At 55.7% G+C, this 24991-nt stretch overlaps 1 protein-coding gene and 11 non-coding genes across 13 annotated transcripts; 8 read left to right on the forward strand and 4 right to left on the reverse strand.

Annotated features, from left to right (window-relative positions):
- The first annotated feature begins 7320 nt into the window (after positions 1–7320).
- TRNAP-CGG (transfer RNA proline (anticodon CGG)) lies at positions 7321–7392 on the forward strand. Its single transcript has one exon. It is a non-coding gene; the product is annotated as a tRNA-Pro (tRNA).
- Positions 7393–8200: 808 nt separating this feature from the next.
- On the forward strand, positions 8201–8272 carry TRNAA-UGC (transfer RNA alanine (anticodon UGC)). The gene has a single exon. It is a non-coding gene; the product is annotated as a tRNA-Ala (tRNA).
- A 796-nt stretch (positions 8273–9068) lies between these two features.
- TRNAS-CGA (transfer RNA serine (anticodon CGA)) lies at positions 9069–9151 on the forward strand. Its single transcript has one exon. It is a non-coding gene; the product is annotated as a tRNA-Ser (tRNA).
- A 579-nt stretch (positions 9152–9730) lies between these two features.
- On the forward strand, positions 9731–9802 carry TRNAP-UGG (transfer RNA proline (anticodon UGG)). Its single transcript has one exon. It is a non-coding gene; the product is annotated as a tRNA-Pro (tRNA).
- A 386-nt stretch (positions 9803–10188) lies between these two features.
- Positions 10189–10260, reverse strand: TRNAA-UGC (transfer RNA alanine (anticodon UGC)). Its single transcript has one exon. It is a non-coding gene; the product is annotated as a tRNA-Ala (tRNA).
- A 757-nt stretch (positions 10261–11017) lies between these two features.
- Positions 11018–11089, reverse strand: TRNAP-CGG (transfer RNA proline (anticodon CGG)). Its single transcript has one exon. It is a non-coding gene; the product is annotated as a tRNA-Pro (tRNA).
- A 255-nt stretch (positions 11090–11344) lies between these two features.
- TRNAA-UGC (transfer RNA alanine (anticodon UGC)) lies at positions 11345–11416 on the forward strand. Its single transcript has one exon. It is a non-coding gene; the product is annotated as a tRNA-Ala (tRNA).
- Positions 11417–11886: 470 nt separating this feature from the next.
- On the reverse strand, positions 11887–11958 carry TRNAP-AGG (transfer RNA proline (anticodon AGG)). Its single transcript has one exon. It is a non-coding gene; the product is annotated as a tRNA-Pro (tRNA).
- A 1004-nt stretch (positions 11959–12962) lies between these two features.
- TRNAP-UGG (transfer RNA proline (anticodon UGG)) lies at positions 12963–13034 on the forward strand. The gene has a single exon. It is a non-coding gene; the product is annotated as a tRNA-Pro (tRNA).
- A 412-nt stretch (positions 13035–13446) lies between these two features.
- Positions 13447–13518, reverse strand: TRNAA-UGC (transfer RNA alanine (anticodon UGC)). Its single transcript has one exon. It is a non-coding gene; the product is annotated as a tRNA-Ala (tRNA).
- Positions 13519–15053: 1535 nt separating this feature from the next.
- TRNAS-CGA (transfer RNA serine (anticodon CGA)) lies at positions 15054–15136 on the forward strand. The gene has a single exon. It is a non-coding gene; the product is annotated as a tRNA-Ser (tRNA).
- A 1098-nt stretch (positions 15137–16234) lies between these two features.
- FTCD (formimidoyltransferase cyclodeaminase) lies at positions 16235–24427 on the forward strand. 2 transcript variants are annotated; one of them, XM_026107415.2, is made up of 14 exons: positions 16235–16367; positions 17595–17778; positions 18287–18415; positions 18603–18691; positions 19626–19805; positions 19910–20047; positions 20396–20527; positions 21384–21445; positions 22182–22311; positions 22484–22645; positions 23080–23123; positions 23288–23426; positions 23915–24010; positions 24283–24427. In XM_026107415.2, exons 1-14 carry the CDS (start codon positions 16314–16316, stop codon positions 24367–24369), a joined length of 1626 nt encoding a protein of 541 aa, XP_025963200.2. In that variant the 5' UTR covers positions 16235–16313; the 3' UTR covers positions 24370–24427. The 2 variants fall into 2 exon arrangements, with proteins under 2 accessions (XP_025963200.2, XP_025963202.2); XM_026107417.2 differs by lacking the exon at positions 16235–16367 and adding an exon at positions 18089–18183 and having other exon boundaries at positions 17656–17778.
- Positions 24428–24991: the final 564 nt, after the last annotated feature.

Here is a 24991-nt window from a genome sequence, read left to right on the forward strand (position 1 = left end):
TGGAAAGAACGCGCCTGCTCCCCGGGGGTCAGGGCACGGTATAAAACCCCGCGCAGCGCCCAGGCCTGCAATTCGCTTCCCCGGCCGCAGCCTCCTCTGTCACCTGGGTAAGTCCTCGGTCTCCTTCTCCGGGCTGAACTGTTGCTCTTACTGCTTTCTTGTGCTCCATAAAAATTCAAGGTTTGTTACCTATCTCCTACCTAGGGAGGCCACCGGGGAAAGGTTTATTTCTTTTGCAAAATGAGGCGTTGGCTTTCAAAGTGCAGCAGTTGTGGGATGCTGGACTTACAGGGTTAAGGTGAGGGTCTCTAACCATATAGCCAGGTGCATCCTTTGTTGTTTGCCTTGTTAAAAATAAATTAGCACATTCCCAAGTTACAGGGATCAATGTGCCACCCTTCAAGGAAGGGCAGCAGAGGTCCCTTGGATTTTGGGATGGGATAGTTCTGGTCAGGTTAACTCCAGCTAACTCATGTTGTGCTGATTTAGGTGGCTTTTATTACAGCTGGATGTGTTTTAAAGAGCATTTTGTTTGATGAAGGCTTGCTGTCAGCTTTCAGTCCTGCCTCTGAGGGCAGACAGTGTGCAGCTATGGGTCTGGTCTCAGTGCGTTTGGCATGTTGGGCCTCCCACTGCCCAAAACACTTCCCAGCAGCTCCAGTTTCCATTTTGCACCTTCTGACATTCAACTTTCTTCTTATGCAACTCAAACCAACCTCCTTCATTTCTCACAAGAGAGTTACAGGACGAGGGAAGCTGACTTCTGCCAAAACTGCCTCTGTCTTTTGGAAAGTCTTCCTTCAAGCGTTTCTAAACCATCCAGACTCACCCTCTAACTAGTTCTTTTACACTCTCATTACCAGAGCTGCTGAATCAGGGATCAGCGAGAACAGTCCAGCTTCTGCCTTGTGCTTATACCTTGTTCTGACTTTCAGGTTTACCTCCGTGCAGAGAATGTCCTGCTATGACCTGTGCTTCCCCTCCTCCTGTGGCCCAAAGCCACTTGCCACCAGCTGCAATGAGCTGTGCTTCAGGCAGTGCGGGGACTCCATGGCCATCATCCAGCCCCCCACTGTTGTGGTGACCCTGCCCGGGCCCATCCTCAGCTCCTACCCGCAAAACACAGTGGTGGGATCCACGGCATCGGCGGCTGTTGGGAGCTACCTCAGATGCTATGGGGTCCCTGTCGCGTCCAACAGCTCCCGGGAGCTGCAGGATGCTGGACTGCTGTGTCTTGGCGGTGCGCTGTAGAGGTTTTCCTGCTGGTGCACCTCATCCTGCCGATGCCAGCAGAACGGCCACGCAGGAAAAGAAAAATGAAACACAGAAAAGAGATCTGGGAAGAGAACTAAGGAAATGTCTGTGGGTTTCCAAAGTGTGGGAGCCACCCACAGCTCCTCCCGGAAGGAACGGAGCCATGTGAAGCTGCTGTCACTCAAGATTGTGCCTCTGTATATCTTTATTGCTATGCTTTACTTCATATTTCCATGTAGGTGTCCCATCCTATGGTGTTTCACAGCATTTGCTATTGCTGGGCTAAAATGCTTATAGCTGCCTGTAGATCAGAAGATGCTAGTCATGGGCTACAGGGGCATTGGGGACAGAGGAACAAGTTGCAGGGATCAGTTTGTCCTTAAGTGGGAGAGTACCCATTTCTTTACTGAGCACTGGAAATACACTTCTACTCTGAACTGATTTTTTCTACTTTTCCTTCTCATTAAAGACATACTACATCATAGCCTGAGTCTTCTGGTATTCCTTTCGCCTCCAGTCTGAAGGGATAACCTACTCTCCAGGCAACCTACTGCTCTGTGGGGGTTTTCTTTTCTGATTGAAATAGGAATTTCTAATGCTTAGCTCCATGCTGTTTGTGTGGTTCACAGCATTCAGCCCAAAAAGGACTTTCTTAGTCTGGAAATCTCTCCTGTTGCCCCATAATGACAATCTGTTTAGTGGCATGGCAGGTAGGACTTCCTTCCAGAGCAACCTCATTGCCTGTTCCCTTGAGGAGGTGGGAACATGAAGGCTGGACATTTTGAAATGGCCTTTTTCTGTTTTTTGCAGCAATTTTTTCGGTGAGATAGGGAGGATGGATGTGGGGCCCAGGGAGAAAAGGCAGATATGGGCTTCTCAGAGAGGCTCCTTTGGATGGTCACCACATGCCCAGCTCTGTGCTGGGTTGGAGTAGAGCTACCTAATGCTGCTCAAAATGAATATAAAAATATTTCCCTTCCATATGTCTCAAGGGCATTGCTTCAGCTCTCCTATCTCTGTAATGTTTTATGAAGATAAAGAGTCAAAGCTTCTGAAGATATATGCCAGTGACAAAACCAGACATCAAGCATCAGGCTTGTCATTTTTACTCTTTACACCAGTAAGTGGAAAAAGGGGCCTTAATACAAAGAAGTATGTAATGACTCAAGTCTAGAGAGCAAAGGTGCCGGAGTGAGGGGTGTGATATGTCTGCATCGGGCTCTCTTTCCATGAAGCAACAGAAAACATTTTGTTCTGTGCTGCTCCACGCACACATATTCATGCATATATGGATATGTGGCTGAAGCATCTTGCCTTCATTGAGCCAGATGAGTAACATGAGCTAACTATACCTATCTCCAAGTGCCAGTTCAATGTGACAGCTTCAGAAATGCCATTCCACCCTGGCTAGGCATGCACCTTGTCCCGCAACCCATGCCCACAGCAACATTCCCCCATCTGTCAGTGAAGGGGGGGTTCCAGCAATGCAAAACACAGTGTACAGTTTCCCAAGCTTTCTCTGAACACAAAGATATTCAGAAGCCCAGCTTTGTCAAGGTCTGCAACTCAGCACCTCTTATTGGTGAAATTACGGGATGAAGCATCCTAAAATTTCTCAGAAACACCAAGTGTGATGGATGCTCAGGGCTTTGGTAACACCATCAATAAAGATACATAAACATAGTAATAAAGACATGAAGAAAAAACTGTAATTTCCCCATGCACTCTAGATACAAAGGCAAGAGTTGGACCAGCTCTCAGCAGCAAGCTCTGCTGTGTTTCTGAGTTGAGTGACCTGCAGTTGCCTCCATGTGTGAGCTGGTCAGTTAGTGATCACCTACGAGTTACAGAGCTGCCAGTATGAGGACAATTTAAGGGGTAAATTAGTTGTGGATGTTGTCACCTGGTTGGTCAGCTCATGGCTGTCCCAGGGGAGTAGTCTAGTGTCACACAGAGACATGCTGACTGTCACAGCCTAGAGGATAAGCCCATCCCTGGCCACAGCCCAAGCGAGCTCCATCCTTAGCTCTTCCCAAAGACTAGGATGTGTGACTTCTAGCTGTGGGATGAGCTGGCTGAACAGATTATATGAATTTGGGAATAACTATTTTGCAGGGAGAGGGTGCAGGCGTCTCTAGGAAAAGACACTAGGCATTGAATGAGTCTCTTTAGAATGCCATGTACCATCAAGCAGAACTTTTTCAGCTGATGGAAGGAGGATAAGGACATGACTAACACCTTCACAAATATTGTTTAAATCTTCTTTCATACTATGATCATTTTGGTAATGTGACATTTTGCATAAAGTTTACGAGTTTTTATAATGAAAGATTCTGCTAAGCTTGAAAGCATGTTGGTCTTCAAAAGCCTATGATCAAGCTCAGCTGGTTTTATTGTTCAGAAGATCTTCACAGAGGCGCTCCTAATTTGGAGATAATTTACATGGATCTTGCTCAACAGTCAGAGCACCAGGAGGAGAGAGATGTGAATTCACATCCCTACTCCAAGAACTGCTCAGATGTTTTTATCCAAGCTCTAGAAATTGTCCTTGGAGAAGGGAAGCAAAATCCTACCAAACATTGCGAAGTAGAAGAGCAACGGTTCTCTAGCCAAAGACTCTTTAGAAAGCCATAGGCATCTTGGGTTTGTATGACTGTCTTTCACCTGTTTGCTCAGCAGGACAGTCCAGGATTGGGCAGGGGAAAGGAATAACATTTTGAGATGACTTTTTGTTGAATGACTCTACCGGTGAAGTTGTACGGATTTTTCTCTGAAGACCCAGTGTCCCAAAGGAGTCTAAAATCTGCAAGCATCCTTGATTTGACATGAAAAATGTGATGCCTTAATGCAGCCAGAGTCATGGAATTAAGGACCTCAGGGCCCTCAGGGATCCTCATCCCAGGGCACAATGGCTCCCTGTCTTCCATGAGTGCTGTGACTCCCTGCCCAGGGGCCCTGGAATCTTGGCTTCCAGTTTAAGAGCTGTCCTGAATTCACTCTGCTGCATATGCCTCCTAGCCTGTCCTTGCCCTGGGCAGGACCTCACAGACCTGTTAATCAGGCCCTAAAATACAGGTTCCTGCAAAGATGGTGGAGTGAAAGGCCCTTGTGAGAAACAGAGAGCTACAGACCAAGACTGAGGGCACCTTTGCAGGAGGAGATATGGCCCAAGCTGAGCTGAAAAATAAAGATTAGCAGATAGAAATATGCACATGGAGGGACAGAGATGGGTCCTGGGTTTTGGTCCCAGCATTGCCTGCTTCACGACAATAGCAACGGAAGTGTTTCTTGGAAAGGCCTGGAGCATAGCTCAAATGGGACCCTTCGGCCATGCCTGGATCTGTTGAAGTTCCTGTCTTCTACTCACATCCCATCTTCCCTCATATGCTAATTTCCTTGGAGAAAACCATGTCTCTGCATCCTCCTCCTGTAGCAATCATTGCTTCCTGAAGACAGCTATTTCCTTTCATTTTCTCCTATCCTTTGCTTTAATGAAACCAACTGCACGAGCAAAACCTACAGTGTGTGAATGATGGTGGGGTAGTTCAGCTCAACATGGAGCAGCTGAAACACCCCGGCCCAAGAAGGTGACAGTGATGGCTCCCAATTGCAGGATCACATCCACGGGGGTATAGATATCTTCTTTGGGGAGTGTGTAACCAGGGGGACACCCCAGCCTGCACCACTGCACTTAGCAAATGGGCTCACTCAGGTTTCTCTGCATTTCTCTGCTTGGGGAAAGCTGCCAGAAGCAGCCAGTGAGCATCTCCTGCACAGAGTGGGTACCAAGGAGAGCCCAGAGCTCCAGACAAATGCAGTGGTGCATGCTGGGCTGCATCACTCCCCTGGGGACGGAAGAGAGGGAGAGGAGGAGGGATGAAGTCATGGTTTGGGTTGGAATTAATTTTTTTATAGAAAAATAGAGAAATATCACAGAAAAGTGAGGATTAGTGTGAATGGGACTGCTGGGTGTGGAGGCCCCCAGCAGCACGAGGCAGGCTATAAGGATGGAGGGATTGGTGGTGGCTGGATTAGCTGGTGAGCAAGATCCCAGCACATCTACTTGCAGCTTCCCTGCACACCCAGATAAGGAGACAAGAATCCTGGTGACTCAGAGCAGTGGGACAGGAGGAAGAGATAGATCCACCGCCAACGCCTACAGGGTAGGAAAAAATGCATCCCACCCCACCACGCCGGCATCAAGCTGTGGGCAAACCCAGGAACGCGAGGTGGCCTTGCTAAGCTGCATCCCTTGTCTTCCTCGCCACAGCAAGGACTCCTGGTCAGAGCACTTGGGGACACGTGTCCTGGAGCCAGCCATGTGGAGACAGGACCCCTGAGGCTTGCAGAGTGCGGGCATGAGGGAATGAATGGGATTTGTTTGCCCCCCAAATCCTCCTCCTTTTCCATGAGGTTTCACACTGAGCCTTGCAATGCAATTTCCCACAAAAGCAGAGAGGGCATCTGCTCTTGGGCTTTAGGAAGAAGAGAGAAAATGGCTGCAGAACAGGGATAACAGAGGAAAGGGCGCTATCAGGACAGCACCCTGCCTTGAGGCACTGACTGCTGCACCCACAGATTAACTACAGGGCAGGGGCTTGCTGTGGTTTCACTGGGCGCCCTGTCCCCTATGCAAGGCCCCTGTGCTGAGCCCAGCAAGCCAGACAGGCAATGACTCCAGCACCCCAGGGGACTCCTTGCCGAATGCTCTGGTTCTTCTCCAGGGCTGGAAGTCCCATAAAACAGGAAAATAACAGGGCTCCCCACTGTGTGAGTCACCTGGGAAGAAGCACACAAATCAAAAGGCACCAGCGTCCCAGTCTGACCCTCCTGGTGTTGCCCATGGGAGTGGTGCTTGCAGGGCTCTTGTCCTTGCAAGCCTGCAACCCTGCTTGCTCTGTCAGTGCTACATCTCACCCTGAATCAGAATCACCTCCAGATGCTGCTCCCGGCTGTTCCCTATCACCCTTTTTCCTCTGAGTGACTGCCACCTGGGAGACCAGCCCCAGGGGAAGGTGCTGCTTCTGGAGAGACAAGGATGAGTCCAATGAAAACATAGCTCAGATCCAAAAGCTTGACAAGGTGCTGTTATTGAAATAGTCAGGGATCTGAGTTTTAAATTCAATAGAAGTTAAATATTCCAAGGCTGAAAATTCACATTTGCTAAGTTTTAGGTATCTGCACATTTCCCAAAGCAGAGAAGCATAATCTGCTTATTGCTTGGTAGAGATGGCTGTTGCTAGTGCTTGTCACGTAGCCTTGAAGAAACTAGGCAGTTGAAGGGGATCTTGCAACAGGGAAGGCACAAAGGTGCAGTACCTTCCCTGCCTGCTCCTCCCCACAGCTTCACAACTTGCATTGTAGGGAAGAGGAGAGAGGTTTGACTGCACAGCCCACAGCCAGTCCTTTCTTTCTGGTTCCCCCGGGCCCAGCTGGCAGTGATCTGGATGTGCCCTGGGGAGCGGACTGTTATTCTGGCACAGCCTGCAACGTGATATAGTTAGCCCATTCCTGCCCCTTGCAGGCATTACAGCATTTGGCTAGGGTAATTGCTGCAGCTGTTTGCTAGGGAGCAAGTGAGAACCTCTCATCTGAGCCTCGCCGCATTCAGACTTTGTGAAAATCAACTCTTCAACCTGTTCCCTGTGCTGCTGCCCTACTCTAACACCATCAAGGACAGGAGTTCCCACCATCTGGGGCTCTCAGCTGAGCCACGGTCCTGCAGCAGCTTGGCTCCCTGCCCTGCACAGGTATAGGCGGCCCTTGCCCTGGGGGCTGCATCCAGAGGAAACATCCCCTGACCTGCTCCAGAGCTGACCTCCCAGTCTTGGCATCCCTCGAGTGACTGGGAGCTGCTGAGGAAGCCACTCCTGCACCCCACTGACCCCACAGTCAGCAGCTCCTGGGGGGCAGAGAAAGGAACAGCCACAGGGATTTCCTGTGCTGCTGGCACTTGCAGCCCGTGTGCCCTGTGCTCACCTGCCACCACCACCACCATGCCCAGAGCTGTGCCTGGAGCTGTGGGGTGCGTAATCCGGGCTGGAGTGGGTGCAGCTGTGCCATTGTGGCTCGTTGGTCTAGGGGTATGATTCTCGCTTCGGGTGTGAGAGGTCCCGGGTTCAACTCCCGGACGAGCCCTCCTTTTGGGCCCCGTGTTGGGCACTGTTGCCCAGCGAGTGCAGAGCTCATGGGGAGCCTGGCCATGGGCATTCGCCCTGTTGGTCCCCGCCCCCTGGATGCCGTCCGGTGGGTGCAAGGGCGTCGAGATCAGTAAGGCCAGTGCACCTGCTCCCCGTGCCTAAGAGTCCTGGTCCTGCTTTGACCCAGTCTGGATGGCAGGCAAGGGGCGGCCCAGCTGTGGATGCCCCATATTCCCTGCTCTATGGAACAGCCCATGCTGGGGTGGCATCAAATGGGGCACAGGGGCTGTGAGTGAAGGGTGCACAGACCTGCCAGGATCCCAGCACAGGCATCACTGCAGATGGCATCCACAAACTGGCATCGGCCTCCAGGGGCAAATGCCTTTGCTTGCACCCCTGCCCCCGCAAAGGAGCTCTGGCACCAGCATCCCCCAGCTGCCTGCAAAGAGCATGGCCAGGGCTGTGGCCATGGCCGTAAGGTCTCTCGCTCACCCCATGCCTGTTCTCGTGTCTCTCCAAGAGAGGCCAGATCAGCTCATGCCACCAGCGCCACCTGCCCTGGCAGGTGCCCGGTGTGGGCAGGTGCCAGCGATGCTGTGTGCTGCCCAGAGTTTGTCAGCGGTGCAGCTGGAGCAGGGAGGTGCCTCTCCCTGCATCCAGGCTGCAGCACCAGGGCTGAGCTGGGCCAATGCCATGGACTGTAAGCCCCATGGACTGTAAGCCCCATGGCCCTGGCAGGTTTCAGAGCAGCAGGGCTGTGTGGGGTGGGCAGCGGTGCCCAGGGGGCACAGGCAACCCCCAGGCAGGGGGATGTAGCTCAGTGGGAGAGCGCTTGCTTTGCATGTAAGAGGCCCTGGGTTCAAGCCCCAGCATCTCCACCTGTATTTCTTCTAGAAAGCCATCTAGGCAGTGGTAGAAACTGCTGGGGCCTTGGAGGAAACCTCCCCCCTTCTTCCTAGGACCCTCCTGGGAGGAGATTTCCCTCTCCTATGTAGGAGATAGGTTGGGCTCTCTCCAGCACCTGAGGTTTCTCCCTGCTTCCTGGGAAATCCTTCTGGCTGTTCTCTTTTCCCAGCCCCCAGGAGCTGCTGACCAGCCATGAGGTTGCTCAAGAGACTGCAGGACTGGAAGGACAGCTCTGGGGCAGGTCATGGGATATTTTTTCTGGAGACAGCCCCTAGGGCAAGGGCTGCATCTACCTGTGCAGTGCAGGAAGCTGAGCTGTTGCAGGACCATGGCCCAGCTGAGAGCCCCAGTGGCACTGCCATTGCAGTGCCCACACTGTGTACACCAGCCCTGGCCATGGCACTAGGTGAGGGGGGAACTTCCCGTGCACACCCCGACCCTGTGCCCCACATGTTCAGGGTGCTAGGGGGGAGCCAATGATGTTCTCTTCGGACCCAATGGCTCAAGGGGCTGGATTTTGGGCAAGGGCCCTGCTGCCACCCTTGGGAACCAGAGTGGGGCTGACCAATGTGTGCAGGGGGACAGCAATGATGGCCCAGGAGACCTCTCCACTTCTCAAGAAAACAAAGTGGTAAGGAGGAGCCTGGTCAGAGTGCCATGGGGCCAGGCTGATGGGGCTGATGGTGCACAGCAAGCCCCAGGGCCACCTGGGTGCCCCAGGGCAGGCAGGAGCAGGTTCCCATGCACCCCAGGGTGCCCGTGCCTGGGGCTGTGATGGCCGAGAGGTGAAGGCGTTGGACTCGAAATCCAATAGGGGTTTCCCTGCGCAGGTTCGAATCCTGCTCACAGCGAGAGGTTTTACTCGCAGGGTCCAGGGCTGATGCTGGTGATCCCCAGCTTGGGCTTTGGGCCATCCTGGGCTGCAGAGGGACCTCAGGGGAAAGTCAGGGCTGGAGGAAGGGAGCTGTGGACCATGGCAGCCCCAGCCCTGTCCCTTTGCCCCCAAGGCAGCAGCTCCTGCCCAGGGAAGCCCAGACCCTGGCTGGCACCCCTTGGCCCTGGAGCAGCCCCAAGGCAGGAGGGGCCTCTGCAGTTTTCTAGGTTTTGCAGCCCTGGGAGAGCTGCAGGAGCAGCAGCCATGACATACAGGGACTGGAGCCCATTATCCCTGGGGCCATTTGAAATGGGCTTTCTGAGGGGATGTGATGAGGGACAGGGGCCACAGAGGGATGGTGAGGTCCTTGCACTTTTGTGGAGGTGCAAGACCCACAGCTATGGGGCATGGGGTGTGGGTTTACCTGCAAATGCTCCTTCCAGAGGGCTGAGCATGCGTGGCACCACCAGCTCTTGGCCCTGGCTGGATCCCATGTCATCCCTAGGGCCATGGGGTGCTGCAGCTGGCCTCAAGCAGCCATCAGCTGTGCCAGCCTGGCTCATTGGTCTAGGGGTATGATTCTCGCTTAGGGTGCGAGAGGTCCCGGGTTCAACTCCCGGACGAGCCCTGCTTTTGGACACCGGTGGGCCCATGTTTATCAGGCTGGTTCGTGGGACCCTGTTACAGCCCATGACCAGAGCCAGGGCAGTGGTGCCCAATGCAATGGGGACAGGCAGCTTGTTGGACCATGCCGCTGGCAGCTCTGATCCCAGTGAGAGTGGTGTACTGGCCCGTCTCGCACAGACAAAAGTCGCATCCCATGTACTCCACTGTCTGAAGCTCCTGGGGGGAGGGAAAATGAAACAGTTGTGGGGATTTCCCCAGATCCTGAGGGTGCCAGGAAAGAAAGCTAAGCCCAGCCATTACACAGGAAGCCCAAGGGCTTTCCTTGGGGACCTAAGTGAGGACTATCCCACCATCCCAGCCACGGGAATTTTCAGGAGGAAAAGCAGGTGGAGATGCTGGGGCTTGAACCCAGGGCCTCTTACATGCAAAGCAAGCGCTCTCCCACTGAGCTACATCCCCCTGCCTGGGGGCTGCCTGTGACCCTGGGCACCGCCGCCCACCCCACACAGCCCTGCTGCTCTGAAACCTGCCAGGGCCATGGGGCTTACAGTCCATGGGGCTTACAGTCCATGGCGTTGGCCCAGCTCAGCCCTGGTGCTGCAGCCTGGATGCAGGGAGAGGCACCTCCCTGCTCCAGCTGCACCGCTGACAAACTCTGGGCAGCACACAGCATCGCTGGCACCTGCCCACACCGGGCACCTGCCAGGGCAGGTGGCGCTGGTGGCATGAGCTGATCTGGCCTCTCTTGGAGAGACACGAGAACAGGCATGGGGTGAGCGAGAGACCTTACGGCCATGGCCACAGCCCTGGCCATGCTCTTTGCAGGCAGCTGGGGGATGCTGGTGCCAGAGCTCCTTTGCGGGGGCAGGGGTGCAAGCAAAGGCATTTGCCCCTGGAGGTCAATGCCAGTTTGTGGATGCCATCTGCAGTGATGCCTCTGCTGGGACCCCAGTGGCTCCATGTGTCTGGCACTCACAGACCACCTACAGCTGGTGGCCAGGGCCGCCTTGTGGGGCTGGGGCACAATGCAGCTGGGGCCCGGCAGGTCCTGCCTGCTGACCAGGCTGGTAATACAGTGGGGCTGGGACCTCAGGCATGCGGAGCAGCCCCACTTGCCTTGCAGAGCACAAAGACCTGGGAGAGAAAGCCAAAGGCCAGGGCCCGGCTAAGTTCTGTGCTGTCTGGGCTAAAGAGGCAACTAGGGTACCCAAAAGGAGGGCTCGTCCGGGAGTTGAACCCGGGACCTCTCGCACCCGAAGCGAGAATCATACCCCTAGACCAACGAGCCACAATGCTCCAGCCTCTCTGCACCCATTCCCCACATCCCAGATCTTCAGGGTGCTGAGCAGAGCTGGTGCTGCTCCCTTTGGCCCACAACACCACCCCGCGCACAAAGCTGCCTTTTCCTGCATCCAGCATGCAAGGCTGGGGCCAGTGCCTGGACGTGGCACAGGCCAAATCTTCCCCAGTGCTGGCAGATGTTACAGGTGCCACATGTGGGGTGGGCAGCAGTGCCCAGCGGGCTCAGGCTGCCCCCAGGCAGGGGGATGTAGCTCAGTGGGAGAGCGCTTGCTTTGCATGTAAGAGGCCCTGGGTTCAAGCCCCAGCATCTCCACAGGCCTTTTCTCCAGAGAGCTGCCTTGCAGTAGTGGAAATGGCTGTGCCCTGGGAAGTAGCCTGCCTTCTTCCACCACCCAGCTTCTGGGGAGGAGATTTCCCTCTGCTGCCCAGAGAGTGGGCTCTCTCCTGGGCCTGGGGTTTCTCCCTCATTCCCACCCCCAGGAGCTGCTGACTGTGGGGTTGGTGGGGGTGCAGACACTGGGGTTCCCTCAGCAGTTTTCATTTGGTCAAGGGACCCAGGACTGGGAGGGCAGGTCAAGGGGTTTTTTTTCTGGCCGCAGCCCCCAGAGCAAGGGCTACATGCGCAGGACGGCACATCGCTCCCAGCTCTCTCATGGGGACCATCTGTCGGGGCTTTTGGGACATGGCCAAGGCAGCCAGGCTGCCTATGGTGATCACGGCAGGCATTATTGCCCTTGCCGTGCTCTGGTTTCCGTGCAGGAGCTGTGCTGGTGCCCAAAAGCAGGGCTCGTCCGGGAGTTGAACCCGGGACCTCTCGCACCCTAAGCGAGAATCATACCCCTAGACCAACGAGCCAGGATGGCAGAGGTTTATGTGCATCCAGCCCTCGTGTCTCAGATGCCCATGGTGCTGGAGGGGCCAGCAATGCTCCCTTTGCCCCCAGCACACAGGAGGTTGGATTTTGTGGAAGGGCCCTGTTGCCAGCCCCAGGAAACGGAGCAAGGCTGACCTGTTGGGGCGGGGGGTGGGGGGGTGGGGGGGACAGCAATGTTGACCATGCATGGTGAGCACTGGGGCCACCTGGGTGCCCCAGGGCAGGCGGAGGCAGGTTCCCATACACCCCAGGGTGCCTGGGGTTGCGACGGTCAAGGGGTAGACGTGTTAGACTTGCAGTCCAGTAAGGGTTTCCCTGTTGCAGGTTTGAATCCTGCTCACAGTGAGAGATTTTTACTTGCAGGGTCCAGGGCTGGTGCTGGAGCAGCCCAGCCACAGAGAAGGCTTGAGGGGAAAGTCTGGACTGGAGGAGGGAGCTAGGAGTTAGGGCAGCCCCGGCCCTGTCCCTTGCTGCCTTTGGGGAAGTTCTTCATGGGCACCCCTCAGCCTTGTGGTATCCCCAAAGCAGCAGGGACTCTGGCCCCATCGGGATGTTTTCCGGTTTTTGCCACCCTAAGAGAACCGAGCAGCAGCTGAGGTGTGCAGTGTGTGGGAGCTGGACCCATTTTCCCTACTGTCCCAAGCGGGTCCTTCAGGATGCCCTCTCCCTCCCCTCCACCCCAGGAGGAGTTGGGGGAGCTACTGGCTGGCTGGAGAGCAGAGGGAGATGGGACCCATCCTGCACCAGCAGTGGGGGACAGGGGCCATCCAGGGAACGGTGAGGACCTTGCACTGCCAGGGAGATGCAAGACACACAGCCATGGGGCACAGTCGCCGGTTTAACTGAAAACATTCCTGTCAGAAGGATGAGTCCACCCAGTACCACCAGGGCTGGGACCCCCCAGGGCAATGAGCCAGCCTGGAGCCACAGGACCATGGCACACCCAAGGGGGGCTGTGGGAGTGGGGGGCCAGCTGTGCCAGCCTGGCTCGTTGGTCTAGGGGTATGATTCTCGCTTTGGGTGTGAGAGGTCCCGGGTTCAACTCCCGGACGAGCCCCACTTTTGGGCAACACCAGCCCCACGCGTGCCCAGACAGTGTGCAGGACCCCAGCACAGCCCACGCGGGGGGCTGGGGCACACCAACACACCACGAGAGGATGGGCTGCTTGCGCAGGCTGACACATCCCAGGATGAGATGGTCCGGAGAGCCAGGAGCAATGTGCCACGGGGGAAATGGAGACAACGTGCACCCCACGCACCCCACTGTCTGCAGCTCCTGGCGGAAGCGAAAACAAAATAGAGGTGGGGGTTTTCCTGGAGCCTGGAGAGGCCTGGGAAGAAACCTCAAGTCCAGCCAGCACGGAGGAAGCCCAAGAGCTTTCCTGGGGGACCTCAGTGGGGAGGGGAGGACTGTCCCACCCCTGCTGCAGCTGCTGCTCTGGGGACAGTTTTGGGGAGGAAAAGACACATGGAGATGCTGGGGCTTGAACCCAGGGCCTCTTACATGCAAAGCAAGCGCTCTCCCACTGAGCTACATCCCCCTGCCTGGGGGCTGCCTGTGCCCCCTGGGCACCGCTGCTCACCCCGCACAGCCCTGCTGCCCTGACCTATGACCCACAGCTGTGGCCAGGTCCAGCCCTGGTGCTGCAGCCTGGATGCAGGGAGAGGCACCTCCCTGCTCTGGCCTTGCCACTGACAAACTCCGAGCAGCACGCAGCATCGCTAGCCCCACACCGGGCACCTCCCTGGGCAAGCGGCGCTGGTGGCATGAGCTGATCTGGCCTCTCTTGGAGAGACACGAGAACAGGCATGGGGTGAGCGAGAGACCTTACGGCCATGGCCACAGCCCTGGCCATGCTCTTTGCAGGCAGCTGGGGGATGCTGGTGCCAGAGCTCCTTTGCGGGGGCAGGGGTGCAAGCAAAGGCATTTGCCCCTGGAGGCCGATGCCGGTTTGTGGATGCAATCTGCAGTGATGCCTGTGCTGGGGCCCTGGCAGCTCCTTATGCTGCCAGGCTGCGCCCTGGGAAGTAGCCTGCCTTCTTCCACCACCCACCTTCTGGGGAGGAGATTTCCCCAGAGAGTGGGCTCTCTCCTGGGCCTGGGGTTTCTCCCTCATTCCCACCCCCAGGAGCTGCTGACTGTGGGGTTGGTGGGGGTGCAGGGACTGGGGTTCCCTCGGCAGTTTTCATTTGGTCAAGGGACTCCAGGACTGGGAGGGCAGGTCAAGAGATTTTTTTCTGGCTGCAGCCTCCGCAGCAAGGGCTGCCTTTACTGGTGCAAGGGCAGGAGGCCGAACTGCTGTGGGGCTGTGGTCCAGCTGAGAGCCCAGGCTCTGCTGCCGTTGCAGTGCCCACATCATGCATGGCAGGAGCCCCAGCTGTGCCAGAGGGTCAGGGGTGAGCTGCTTGCTGGGGGACGTGGGGCTGGCATCACCCCGCTCTGCCATAGCCAGTGCTGCCCCCAAAAGCCTTTTCCCCACCAAGGAGGTTGACAAGTCCTGGCTCTTTCTGGGTTTTGCCTCCATTTCCCATGCATGTGCAGGACAGCACATTGCTCCCAGCTCTCTCATGGGGACCATCTGTCAGGGCTTTTGGGACATGGCCAAGGCAGCCAGGCTGCTCAGGGCCATCACAGCAGGCATTGCTGCCCTCCCTGTGCCCTGGTTTCCATGCAGGGGCTGTGCCGGTGCCCAAAAGGGGGGCTCGTCCAGGAGTTGAACCCGGGACCTCTCGCACCCGAAGCGAGAATCATACCCCTAGACCAATGAGCCAGGATGGCAGAGGCTTATGCGCACCCAGTCCTTGTGTCCCAGATTTTTGGGCTGCTGAGAGAGGGTGACAATTATGTTCCCTTTGGGTCCTGCTGCCCAGCGGGCTGATTTTTTGGGCAAGGTCCCTGTTGCTGGTCCAGGGAAGCAGAAAAATGCTGAGCTGTGTGTGTGTGGGGGAACAGCAACAGCCAGCCAGGAGACCTTCCTATTTCCTGCAAAATAGAGTGGCTATGCGAGGCCATGGTGGGATGCCTCTGGGCAGTCAGGGGACGTCTGCAATGCACCCTGCAGTGATCACACCTGGGGCTGTGATGGCCGAGGGGTGAAGGCGTTGGACTCGAAATCCAATAGGGGTTTCCCTGCGCAGGTTCAAATCCTGCTCACAGCGAGAGGTTTTACTTGCAGGGTCCAGGGCTGGCACGGTGAATCCCCAGCCTGGGCTTTGGACCATCCTGGGCTTGTCCTGGGGGCAGCAGCTTCTGCACAGGGAAAGCCTGGGCCCCGGAGCAGCTTAAAGGCAGGAGGGGTGTGCAGGCCCCTGGGGTCATCTATCTAGCTTTTGCAGCACCAGTGAGCTGGGGAAGCTGCAGCTAAGGCATACAGGGAGGCAGTGCTAGAGCTCTTTCCCCAGGGTCCTGGGCATATCCCCCATGTTGCCTTCTCTTTTCTCTCCAGGGGAACAAGAGGGAGCTGCTGGCCTGAGAGCAGAGGGAGAGGGAGAGGGAACTTTTGGGGAGAGCCATACCCCAGCAGCACTGAGCCCCATCCTATGCCCAGGGCTGTGGGATGCTGGAGCTGAGCTTGGTGGGGCCCTGGTCATACTATCCTGGCTCGTTGGTCTAGGGGTATGATTCTTGCTTCGGGTGCGAGAGGTCCCGGGTTCAACACCCAGATGAGCCCTCCTTTTCAGCACTGCTGGCCCTGCGGTTGCCTGGCCAGTGCAACATGGCCACAGGAATGCAGAGCCTTCAACCACCAGGGTCAGGAGTGAGACTGGACCTGAGGAGGATGTCGAGGACCTTCTTTTCGTGAGTGTCCCCTCTGCAGCAGCCAGGCCTCCCTGGTGTCCCCATCCTCTGGCAAGCCCCAGGGACACTGGGGGTCATGTTATCTCCTTTGCTGATGTGGACTGTCCCCTAGCCAGGAGCAGGCCATCCAAATGGGTAGCCATGAAGGGGTGCTGGGGCTGGACACAGCACAGGATGGCTGCTTTCCTTCATGGGGCAGCACGTTTGATTAGTGATTAGTGGTGAGCACCGGCTCTGGTGCCAGCCCTGGTGCACACATGTCACCCATGGGCCCAGGGACACATTGCCCACAGCTGCACAAAGCCCAGAAGAGCTTTTCTGCCCAAAGTCACCACTGTTTTGTTCAACAAAGACCCTTTCTGTCTCTTGGCTTTCGATCAGCATAGTTAATGAGAAACCCCGACTCTGGGAAAAGATAACTGATTGGATGCTAGAAAGGCTTTGGTTCCCTGTAGCCCTGGAAAGGACAGCTCAGGCAAACCAGCGCAGCATAAAGAGCCCAACACGTGGCTGCAGCTACAGGCAGACCCCAGCACCATGGCCAAGCTGGTGGAGTGTGTCCCCAATTTTTCAGAGGGGAATAACAAAGAGGTAAGGGAGCTGCACGGAGGAGGGGATGGGGTGGGAGGCACTGGGGGCGCAGGCGGCTCAGTTGCTCTCAGGTCTGGGCTGTGCATCAGACATCTCCGCACAGTGCAGGTGGGTGGTTAGTCTGGGGTTAACTTCTGGAGCACTTTATTCTCTACAGTTTGTAGCTCAGCTTATAGTGTTCCACTACCACTGCCCTTTGGCCCCTTTCATGCTAGCTAAAATCCTGCCAAAGCCAAGTCAGAGAAAGCTCATGTTGTTTCCTAGGGACAAAAGCAAGCCTTTAAGGGGCAGAGACTACAGAAGACAGCTTGCAGCATTTCAGAGGAGCTTTGCTGGCCCCAAAGGGTGCTTGCTTGGGACTGATGGTGCCCCATGGCCCTGTTTCAGCTGTGCCCTGCTGCAGGCCCTGTGCTGGGTTTGGCCTGGCATGCTACCAGGGATGAGCTGCGCAGGCAGTGCTTGCTGCCAGGCTCCGCCTTGCCTCCTTGCCAGGGCTACGCCCCTTTCTCTGCATGGCTAATGCCAAAAGTGCCCAGACACAGTCCCTGTTCCTTTTTTGCACCTCCATGAGAAATAGGGGCTTGGAGCCCAGCTCCTTTCTTCTGCCTATAGGTTTCCTTAGGGCCAGGGCTCTTGCCTTGATGAAGGTGGCCTGGCATATCCCATTTGGAAATCTCCCTTTCGGTTGTTTTGTCAAACATTATGCTGTGCAGGATAAAATGATTCATGCTGGGTGTCTGCCTCAGGCTGAACTTTGGCCCTTCCGGGGAGCCAACACAAAGGCCATAGTAAAAATCCTGCTTCCCCTAGGAAACGGGCTTTGCAAAGCCAAATCAGCTTTGGAGATGGCAGGGGACAGTATCCTCAGGAATAGCAATTTTTGACAGACCTCACCAGCATGTAGCTGGCACCTGATCAACTCTCCCTCCTCTGCTGCAGGGCTGCAGCTTGCAGGGAGCCAGAGGCTGTCTCCATGTCCCAGCCCTGTACCCCCTGGTTGGAAACAGGATGCTCATGCACTGGAGTCCTGCATCCTCGGTGGCACAGGGTTGTATCCACTGGCGTGTGGCCTCCTTCTTGATCATGGCCCCAACCCCAGTGCCAGTGCGAAGGGGGCTGGGGAGAGCTGCAAAAAGGCTTCCCCATCTTGCACAGCTCCTGGGGCTGAGGTGGGCACCTTGCCAGCCCTGCTGCCCAGCCACCTCGTCCGTCTCTGCTCTCTCACAGGTGATTGAGGCGCTGGGGCAAGCCATCTCCCGGACGCCTGGCTGCGTGTTGCTGGATGTGGATGCCGGGCCCTCCACCAACCGCACTGTCTACACCTTCGTGGGGGCCCCAGAAGCTGTTGTCGAAGGGGCGCTGAGCGCAGCCCGAGTGGCTGGGCAGCTCATTGACATGAGTCAACACACGGGTGAGCTTGGGGGAGGCTTGGGAGCCATCCCCGCGCTGAGCGTCCCTTGGCAGCTGGGGCCCAGGGCAAGCCTTCGTGTTGGCTGTGGTGTGCGGGGACGGCTCCTGGCATGCCTTGCATGGCTGGAGCTGAGCCCTGGCAGCACGGCTCACCAGTTCAAAACTTCTCTTTTGCTCACAGAGGCTAAAAACTGATACAAAAGCATTGCCAGCAGCCAAGCATGGCACATTTCTGCGTCTCCAGCAAGCAGCACTGCCAAGATGGATGCTGTCCGGACCGCACAAAGCTCTTGCTTGTCTTCCTCTTACAGAGAGCCTGAAACCATCCTTTTGCTGAGCTGGAGTACACATTACTGCCTCAAATGCAGCTTTCCTTGCAGTGGAAATGCTTTGTGGCAGGCGGGCTGTAAGCTCAATCTCCAAAAGGGGCTGGGAAAGGGCCTTCATCCCTCTTTGTCTGGCTTGCTCGTACCTGCTCCCTTCGTTCTAACTTTTGGTCCTGTCCCCAGGTGAACATCCTCGTATGGGGGCCCTGGATGTCTGCCCCTTCGTCCCAGTGATGAACGTGAGCATGGAGGAGTGTATTGCCTGCGCCTACAACTTTGGGCAGCGTTTGTCAATAGAGCTGGGGGTGCCTGGTGAGTGGGGGAAGCACTGGATGCCCGGGGCCATGCCTCCATCCACACCTAAGGCTTAAGTAGGGCAAAAATACTTTTTGTCCCAAAATGGGCAAAGACAGACCCACAGTCCCTGTTAGATGATGTGCCACAGCACTCCTCCCTGGTGGCATTCAGCCTGTCCATCATTCCCTGCTCTCTCTTGCAGTTTACCTGTATGGAGAGGCAGCACGGGAGGAGGGCAGGAAATCCCTGCCAGCCATCCGTGCCGGGGAGTACGAGGCGCTCCCCAAAAAGGTGAGTGTGACTGGCAGCACAGGCTGTCCTGCCTAATGGGCAAAGCTGAGCAGCATCTCCTGGGCCTCAGAGAGGGATTTTGTTCAGGTGGGCACCAAGGGCTGGCTTAGCTGCCGCTTATTCCCTCAGACCGAAACTTTGGGCCCCAAGAGAAGCATCTTCTTTCTGAGGCAATTGCATATGCTGGCCAAGGGGTGTGAAACCAGCTCTCATGTGGCCTTCTGCTCTTTGCTCCAAAAATGCATTAAGAGGAAAATAAGGCTGATAACCAATTCCATTCAAGTTTCCTTGGGAAGGAGTCTAGAGTGCAGCCAGCAGGGTGAGGGCACTGATTCTTCTCCCCATTTGGCATCAATGAGGCCACATCTGGATCCTGTGCTGAATTTCGGCACCCCAGTACAAGAGTGATGTTGATAAATGGGAGTAATTTTAGTGGGGGCCACCAAAACAGTCAAGGCTGGAGCACAGGCCACACAGGGAGAGGCTGAAGCAGCTGGGCTTGTTCAACCTGAAGAATTAATTAATTCATTTTGTCCTTTGTGAGATAAAAAGACCCCAGAGAACCTGAGTGAACTATTTCCTTTGGTATGAAATGAACTATTTCTGTTTTAAGCCTATGGAAGCTTTTATATAGAACTGAAATGGGAGGAAGTTTTGAAGCAAAACGATTTAAAAGAGAAAGAAAAATACTGCCTTTTCGTCTTCATTTTTTATTCCCTTTGCACAAGCGTCTTGAACAGACTGAGAGGAGCCAGTGAAATGCTTTGGATGCTGTTGAATGTGGAAGGGGTTGTTGCAGGTGCCAGCTGGGGAAGGAGGCACTTTCTCTGGGAAGACAGCTGCCCATCGCGGCACAGCCTCAGCAGCCTACTCATGCCGTTTGGTGGTGCTAGCCAACACACTTTCCTCCCTTCCTCTCTGTTTCCCTCTTCAGCTCGTGAAACCGGAGTGGTGTCCCGATTTTGGGCCCCCTACCTTTGTCCCCCGGTGGGGGGCCACAGTGACAGGGGCCCGGACCTTCCTCCTTGCATACAACATTAACCTGCTCTGCACCAAGGAGCTGGCTCACCGCATTGCCCTCAACATTCGGGAGCAGGGCCGCGGCGCTGACCAGGTACCCTGATGCTGGCCCTGCGCTGGGCATGGTCCTGCTCACCCCCACACATCCTGCGGCTAAGCTGGCCACCGCTGCACCTTGACCACAGCAGCTCTTTACAGCCCGGGCGCTTGAAGAAGGTCCAGGGCATTGGCTGGTATTTGGAGGAAGAGAATATAGCCCAGGTTTCGACAAACCTCCTGGATTTTGAGATCACGCCGCTCCACGAAGTCTATGAGGAGGTCTGCCGAGATGCAGAGGTGAGAGGTACAAGATGCTTTTCTCAACTGGGTGCTTTGCAAAGCATCTTTATGATATCTTCCTGCAAGCTTTTGGCCATGTCCCATGGTCTGGCTCTACTTTTCCTCACTCTCAGCTCAGCAAAGTCAGGCACAGACCCGAGCAACAGGAAACCCCAAATACTTTGTGACTCTCTGCTAATTCCCAGCTCCAGGCTCACCTCTGCAAGGTGGGGAATGTATTGAAGGCATTTCTGTGTGACCCTCAAATCCCAGGAAAGAGATCATCAGTCCAGGATGGAAGGGTGGTAGCAGAGGCATGGTAAATATCTCTGGACACGGCAGTCACATTTCTGCTGTCCTTTGCAGGCTCTGAAGCTCCCTGTGGTGGGGTCCCAGCTGGTGGGGCTTATCCCCAAGAAGGCCATGCTGGACGCGGCTGAGTTTTACATCAAGAAGGAAAAACTTTTTATCCTGGAGGAGGAACACAAGATAAGGCTGGTAATGTGGCTCCCCCGACACCAAGACTGGGGTGGTATCACAAGCAAGATCCCACCAACCTCCCAAAGTGCCAGCTTCCCTGTCACTGCTTGGAGATTTGAGACCAGGTCAGCCCCCAGGCAGGTTGTATGCCCTTGTGGCATTTGACTTTAGGGACGATGCCTGCCACTTGGAATGGCCTGACAAGCTGTGAGGACAAAGTGAGTGAGATGAACCGATTTATTGTCATGGTCCATAGAAGGTGAGATGCTCAAGGGAGCAAAAAGCCCAGCCTGTGAGGGCAGACAATAGGCAGCAGCCTCTTAGCCTGATTGTGTGGAAGCAGGGAGGGGAAGGAGACCTCCACAAAGTTCAAGGGCACTGTTTACCATCAGAATAAACTGTCCTAGGACTTCTGTAAGATGGAAAAAATAAGGCAGGCACCAGTTTTCAGTTCTAGGAGGGAAGGGAGCAGGGAGGGACTTTTCCACCCTATGGGGAATGTGCTAGATAAGAGCAAGCTAATTATTTATCAGTGCAGTTTCCATTTGCTCTCAGGTGACTATGAGCACACCCCAGCTTTGGGATGGGAAATTCTCTCAGACCTGGTGACACGGTGTGGGTGGCTAGGGCAGTTTATGCATACTGGTCTGGCTCTTCTTTCCCCTCCCCGAGTCGTGGCCCACTCAGCTGTCTTCCAGGGGCCAAAGACCTCATGGTTAACTAAAAGAAGTGAGTAAAAATGTAGTGGGATGCATTGGTGCCTTAGCCTGGCACAGGGAAGTTCGTGCCTGGTAGGGCTGTGAGGTACTACTTCTTGTGTGCAGACACGTTGCGCCTAGCCGCAGACCGATGGGGCATGTGCTGCTTCTTGCAGGTCGTCAGCCGTCTGGGCCTGGATTCCCTGTCTCCGTTTAAACCCAGGGAACGCATCATTGAGTAGGGAACCCCTTCTTGCTTTTCTTTATTGCGTTCGGTGTCTGCCTGAATTGGGGGAATCCCATGGTCTGCCTCTTATTAAGCTTATTTTGGGAGTAGTGCTTGTATTCTTGCCACCCTCAGGCTCCTGCTCCTGCAGGGGCCCAGGGGACTGCTCTGCTGAATGCTGCACAGACACAGAGATGGGTCCTGCCACCAAGAACTGATGGTTATGAGTTTGGGATGAGGGAATCCAGGTCCCTCTGAAAGGCAGCAGGAGCAGATTTTATTGACAAATTCAAGCAAGTGTTCATTAAATTCCCATCCAGCCCATCTGGCACACAGCAGTGGAAATTTCAGCTGCTCTGGCTCATGTGCTTCCCTCCAAAGACAGACACCATCTTCATAGCAGCTAGCATGAAAAGTTTCCCTGCAGGAGAAGAGGAAAGGGAAATTCATCAGTGCAATGTGAAACCAGGATATGCACTTCAAGCCCCAGTCCCCAAAGCCCTGGGATGTGACTGCAGGGGCGCAGCCAGTGTCTAGAGGCACACTTGCTATCCAGGCACATTTCCCTGCCCATAGAGCTGAGGGGGCTGGGACAGATAAAAACCTGTTGGAGAGGGCAGTGTAGGAGCGTAGAGGATTTGTCGTTATGGGGAGGAGAAGGGACGGGGCAGTGCTGGCCGGCGTCCCCACGCGCAGGGGTCTGGCAGCGGATGTGGAAGCTCTGATTCACAGTGCCGCTGTGCCACAGGTACCTGGTGCAGGCAGGAGAAGCAGACAGGGGGCTGGTGGCCAAGCCACTGGGTGCCTTCGTGCGAGCGGTTGGTGGAAGGTCAGCGGCACCGGGAGGAGGCTCTGTGTCTGCAGCCGTGTCTGCGCTGGTATGTACCCCAGCCCTGGGGTGGGTGACATGCCCCTGCCCTCCTGCGTGCTCCTCCGGATGGTTCCTTGTGAGGATGCGTCTTGGCATGCCGAGGCCTTGCAGGGGACCCGGCATGGTGGCAGGGGTAGGCTTTGAATCCCGCGGGAGGATCTACCGCCCTGTCCTTGCAGGGAGCGGCATTGGGCTGCATGGTGGGTCTGATGAGCTATGGGAAGCGGCAGTTTGAGGAGCTGGATGCTGTCATGAGGAAGCTGATCCCTCCCTTCCACCACGCCATGGATGAGCTGGTGGCCATGGTAGATGCCGATTCCCGTGCCTTCAGCAGCTACATGGTGAGGTCCTGCTGCCATCAGGCACATGGCAGGGGAGGGAGAAGTTTTCCAGCTGGGAGCAGGGTGGCAGCATTGCATCCCCTCGGAGGACCTTGGGAGCAGAGCTGTAAGCTTGGCCTTAGGAAGTGGCTATTGGGACAGGTGCACCCCGTGTACTCAGCAAGTGGGTAAAACAGGGCTCCCTCATCCTCTCAGTGCTCCCACTTGTTCGGGGAAACAGCTGGGCGTGGGTAAATCTCTGCTCTGAAAGGGTCTGCCAGCCCAGCAACTCGAAGCAGAGTCCAAAACCCAGGTAAGGGACATCATGTGGGGTAAAGGGACTTTTCCAGAGTATGGGAGCCAAGAGGTCTCCTATGGCACCTGACATGAGGCACACAGGGTCTCAGAGCAAGCTGCAGCCCTGGTTGACCAAACCTGCTTTTCTTTACCTGCAGGAAGCTATGAAGCTGCCAAAAAGTACCCCTGAAGAGAGGGCAAGGTGAGCTGGGCTGGCTTCGGGAAGGAGTTGGCTCATATCACAACCCCGCTGCTGGTCTGAGGGCTTGCCTTGGCGGTGGAGGACTGCGTGTGGCAGGAGAAGAGCTACCTGGGGCAGCATGCACTCGTCCTGGCACTCATCTGGGGACTGTCCTCTCTCACCAGGCGTGCAGCTGCCATGCAGCAGGGGCTGAAGACAGCAGTGGAAGTGCCCTGTGCCCTGGCAGAGAAGGTGAACGGGCTGTGGCCTGCATTAAAGGAGATGGCGTGCCACTGCAACCTGGCCTGCAAATCTGATATCCAGGTATTGCCCCACGCTCAGGAGCTGCTTTGGCCACGGACTCTGAATGCTGTCCTGGCTGGGAGTTTGGAGGCTGCCCGGCTTGTTACCTTTTCCTGCAAGGTTTCCCACTGCTGTGTGGCTCAGGTGGCCATGGAGACCTATGACACACATCTCTTAAGCTCTGCTTCCCGAACCAGCTGGTAGTTCTAGCCCACTAACTTCTTGGCAGCTTGCAGCCCTTTTAGGACCTCTTGACTCAGTTTTCCCGTCTCTGTGGCAAAGCCACAGTTCGTACCTTCAGAGCCACAGACTGAAAATACTGAGTTGGAAAGCACTGCTTCACATAAGAGGCCGGGCCTGCATGCTGCAGTGAAGATCAAGTCACTGAGATTAGAAATCCAGGGACAAACTAGAGCATAATGGTCTGACCTAATGCAGGGTCTTAAAATGTTGCTCTGTTTCATTAGCAAATGCTATTAAAATTGCTTTTCAAAAACCATTTTTCATAGGTGGGAGCCAAGATGCTGGAAGCTGGTGTGTTTGGGGCCTATTTCAATGTCATGATCAATCTTAAAGACATAACGGATGAGACGTTCAAACAAGTGGTAAGCAGAGGCTGCACTGTGCCCTGGTGCTGGCACTGCGTGGGGGCCCTGTGGCTGGGACAAGGTGGGACACAAATGCAGAGCAGGTCCCCTGAGAACACCCTGCGCCAAGGCTGGTGGCCCGGCCATCCAAAGCACCCAGCACCCCTGGCCCTTCACCACGAGCAAGGTTTGTGCTGGGTTGTGCATGGCAGGGCCAGGCAGCAAAGCCAGGGAGTGACTTCTGTGTTTTTTCAAGTGGCAAATGATTAACTTCCTCCTTTCTCATGCAGATGTCCCAGAAGGTCTCCGGGCTCCTGGAGGAGACGAAGCAGAGCTTGGCACTTGTGCTGGAGCTGCTGGAGAAGCGGGCAGTGTGAGAGGGGCTCAGGGCTGGGCCACGGAGCTCTGCGGCAGCAAATACAGCTGGGAAACACACGTGTCCCTGCCTGGTCTTCTTCGGCACCCACTTTGGGAGAGCTGCTCTGCTCAGGCAGAGCCCTGCATTGTGTGCTCTGCCCTTACCAGTCTCTCCCTGGCTCAGGCAGGGAGGGTAGAAGGTGGATTTTGCTGGCAGGGCCCAGTCCCCCCAGCTGGTGCCAGAAAGGGCTGGTTTGGGCCTGGCTGTGCCACCCACAGCCCCAAGTCTGTCTGTGCTGGGTGCAGTGACCACCCTGGGGCCACTGCAGCCTGCTGCATGCATGGGGCTCCCCAGGGCTAGGGCAGCTGCCTGGCCAGCACGACCTGGAAACACACAGCACAGCTCGGAGGGAAGAGCTGGGATAGGAAAACCCTATGCATGGGCATCTCATGACCCCACACACACCTGCATGTTTTTGTGCTCAGAAAACACCCCATGACACCCTCCTGCCTCCAGGGCTGGGGAATGTCCACTCCATGAGTCACTTGCTGCAAGGTGTCTTTTTTATTGTGCATGACGAGCACATTTACATTGCTCACTGGCTCGGGGAAAGGAGTGGTGCCAAACACAAGGCAGCATGG

Source organism: Dromaius novaehollandiae, chromosome 7 (genome assembly GCF_036370855.1).
Source record: "Dromaius novaehollandiae isolate bDroNov1 chromosome 7, bDroNov1.hap1, whole genome shotgun sequence".
NCBI lineage: Eukaryota > Metazoa > Chordata > Aves > Casuariiformes > Dromaiidae > Dromaius > Dromaius novaehollandiae.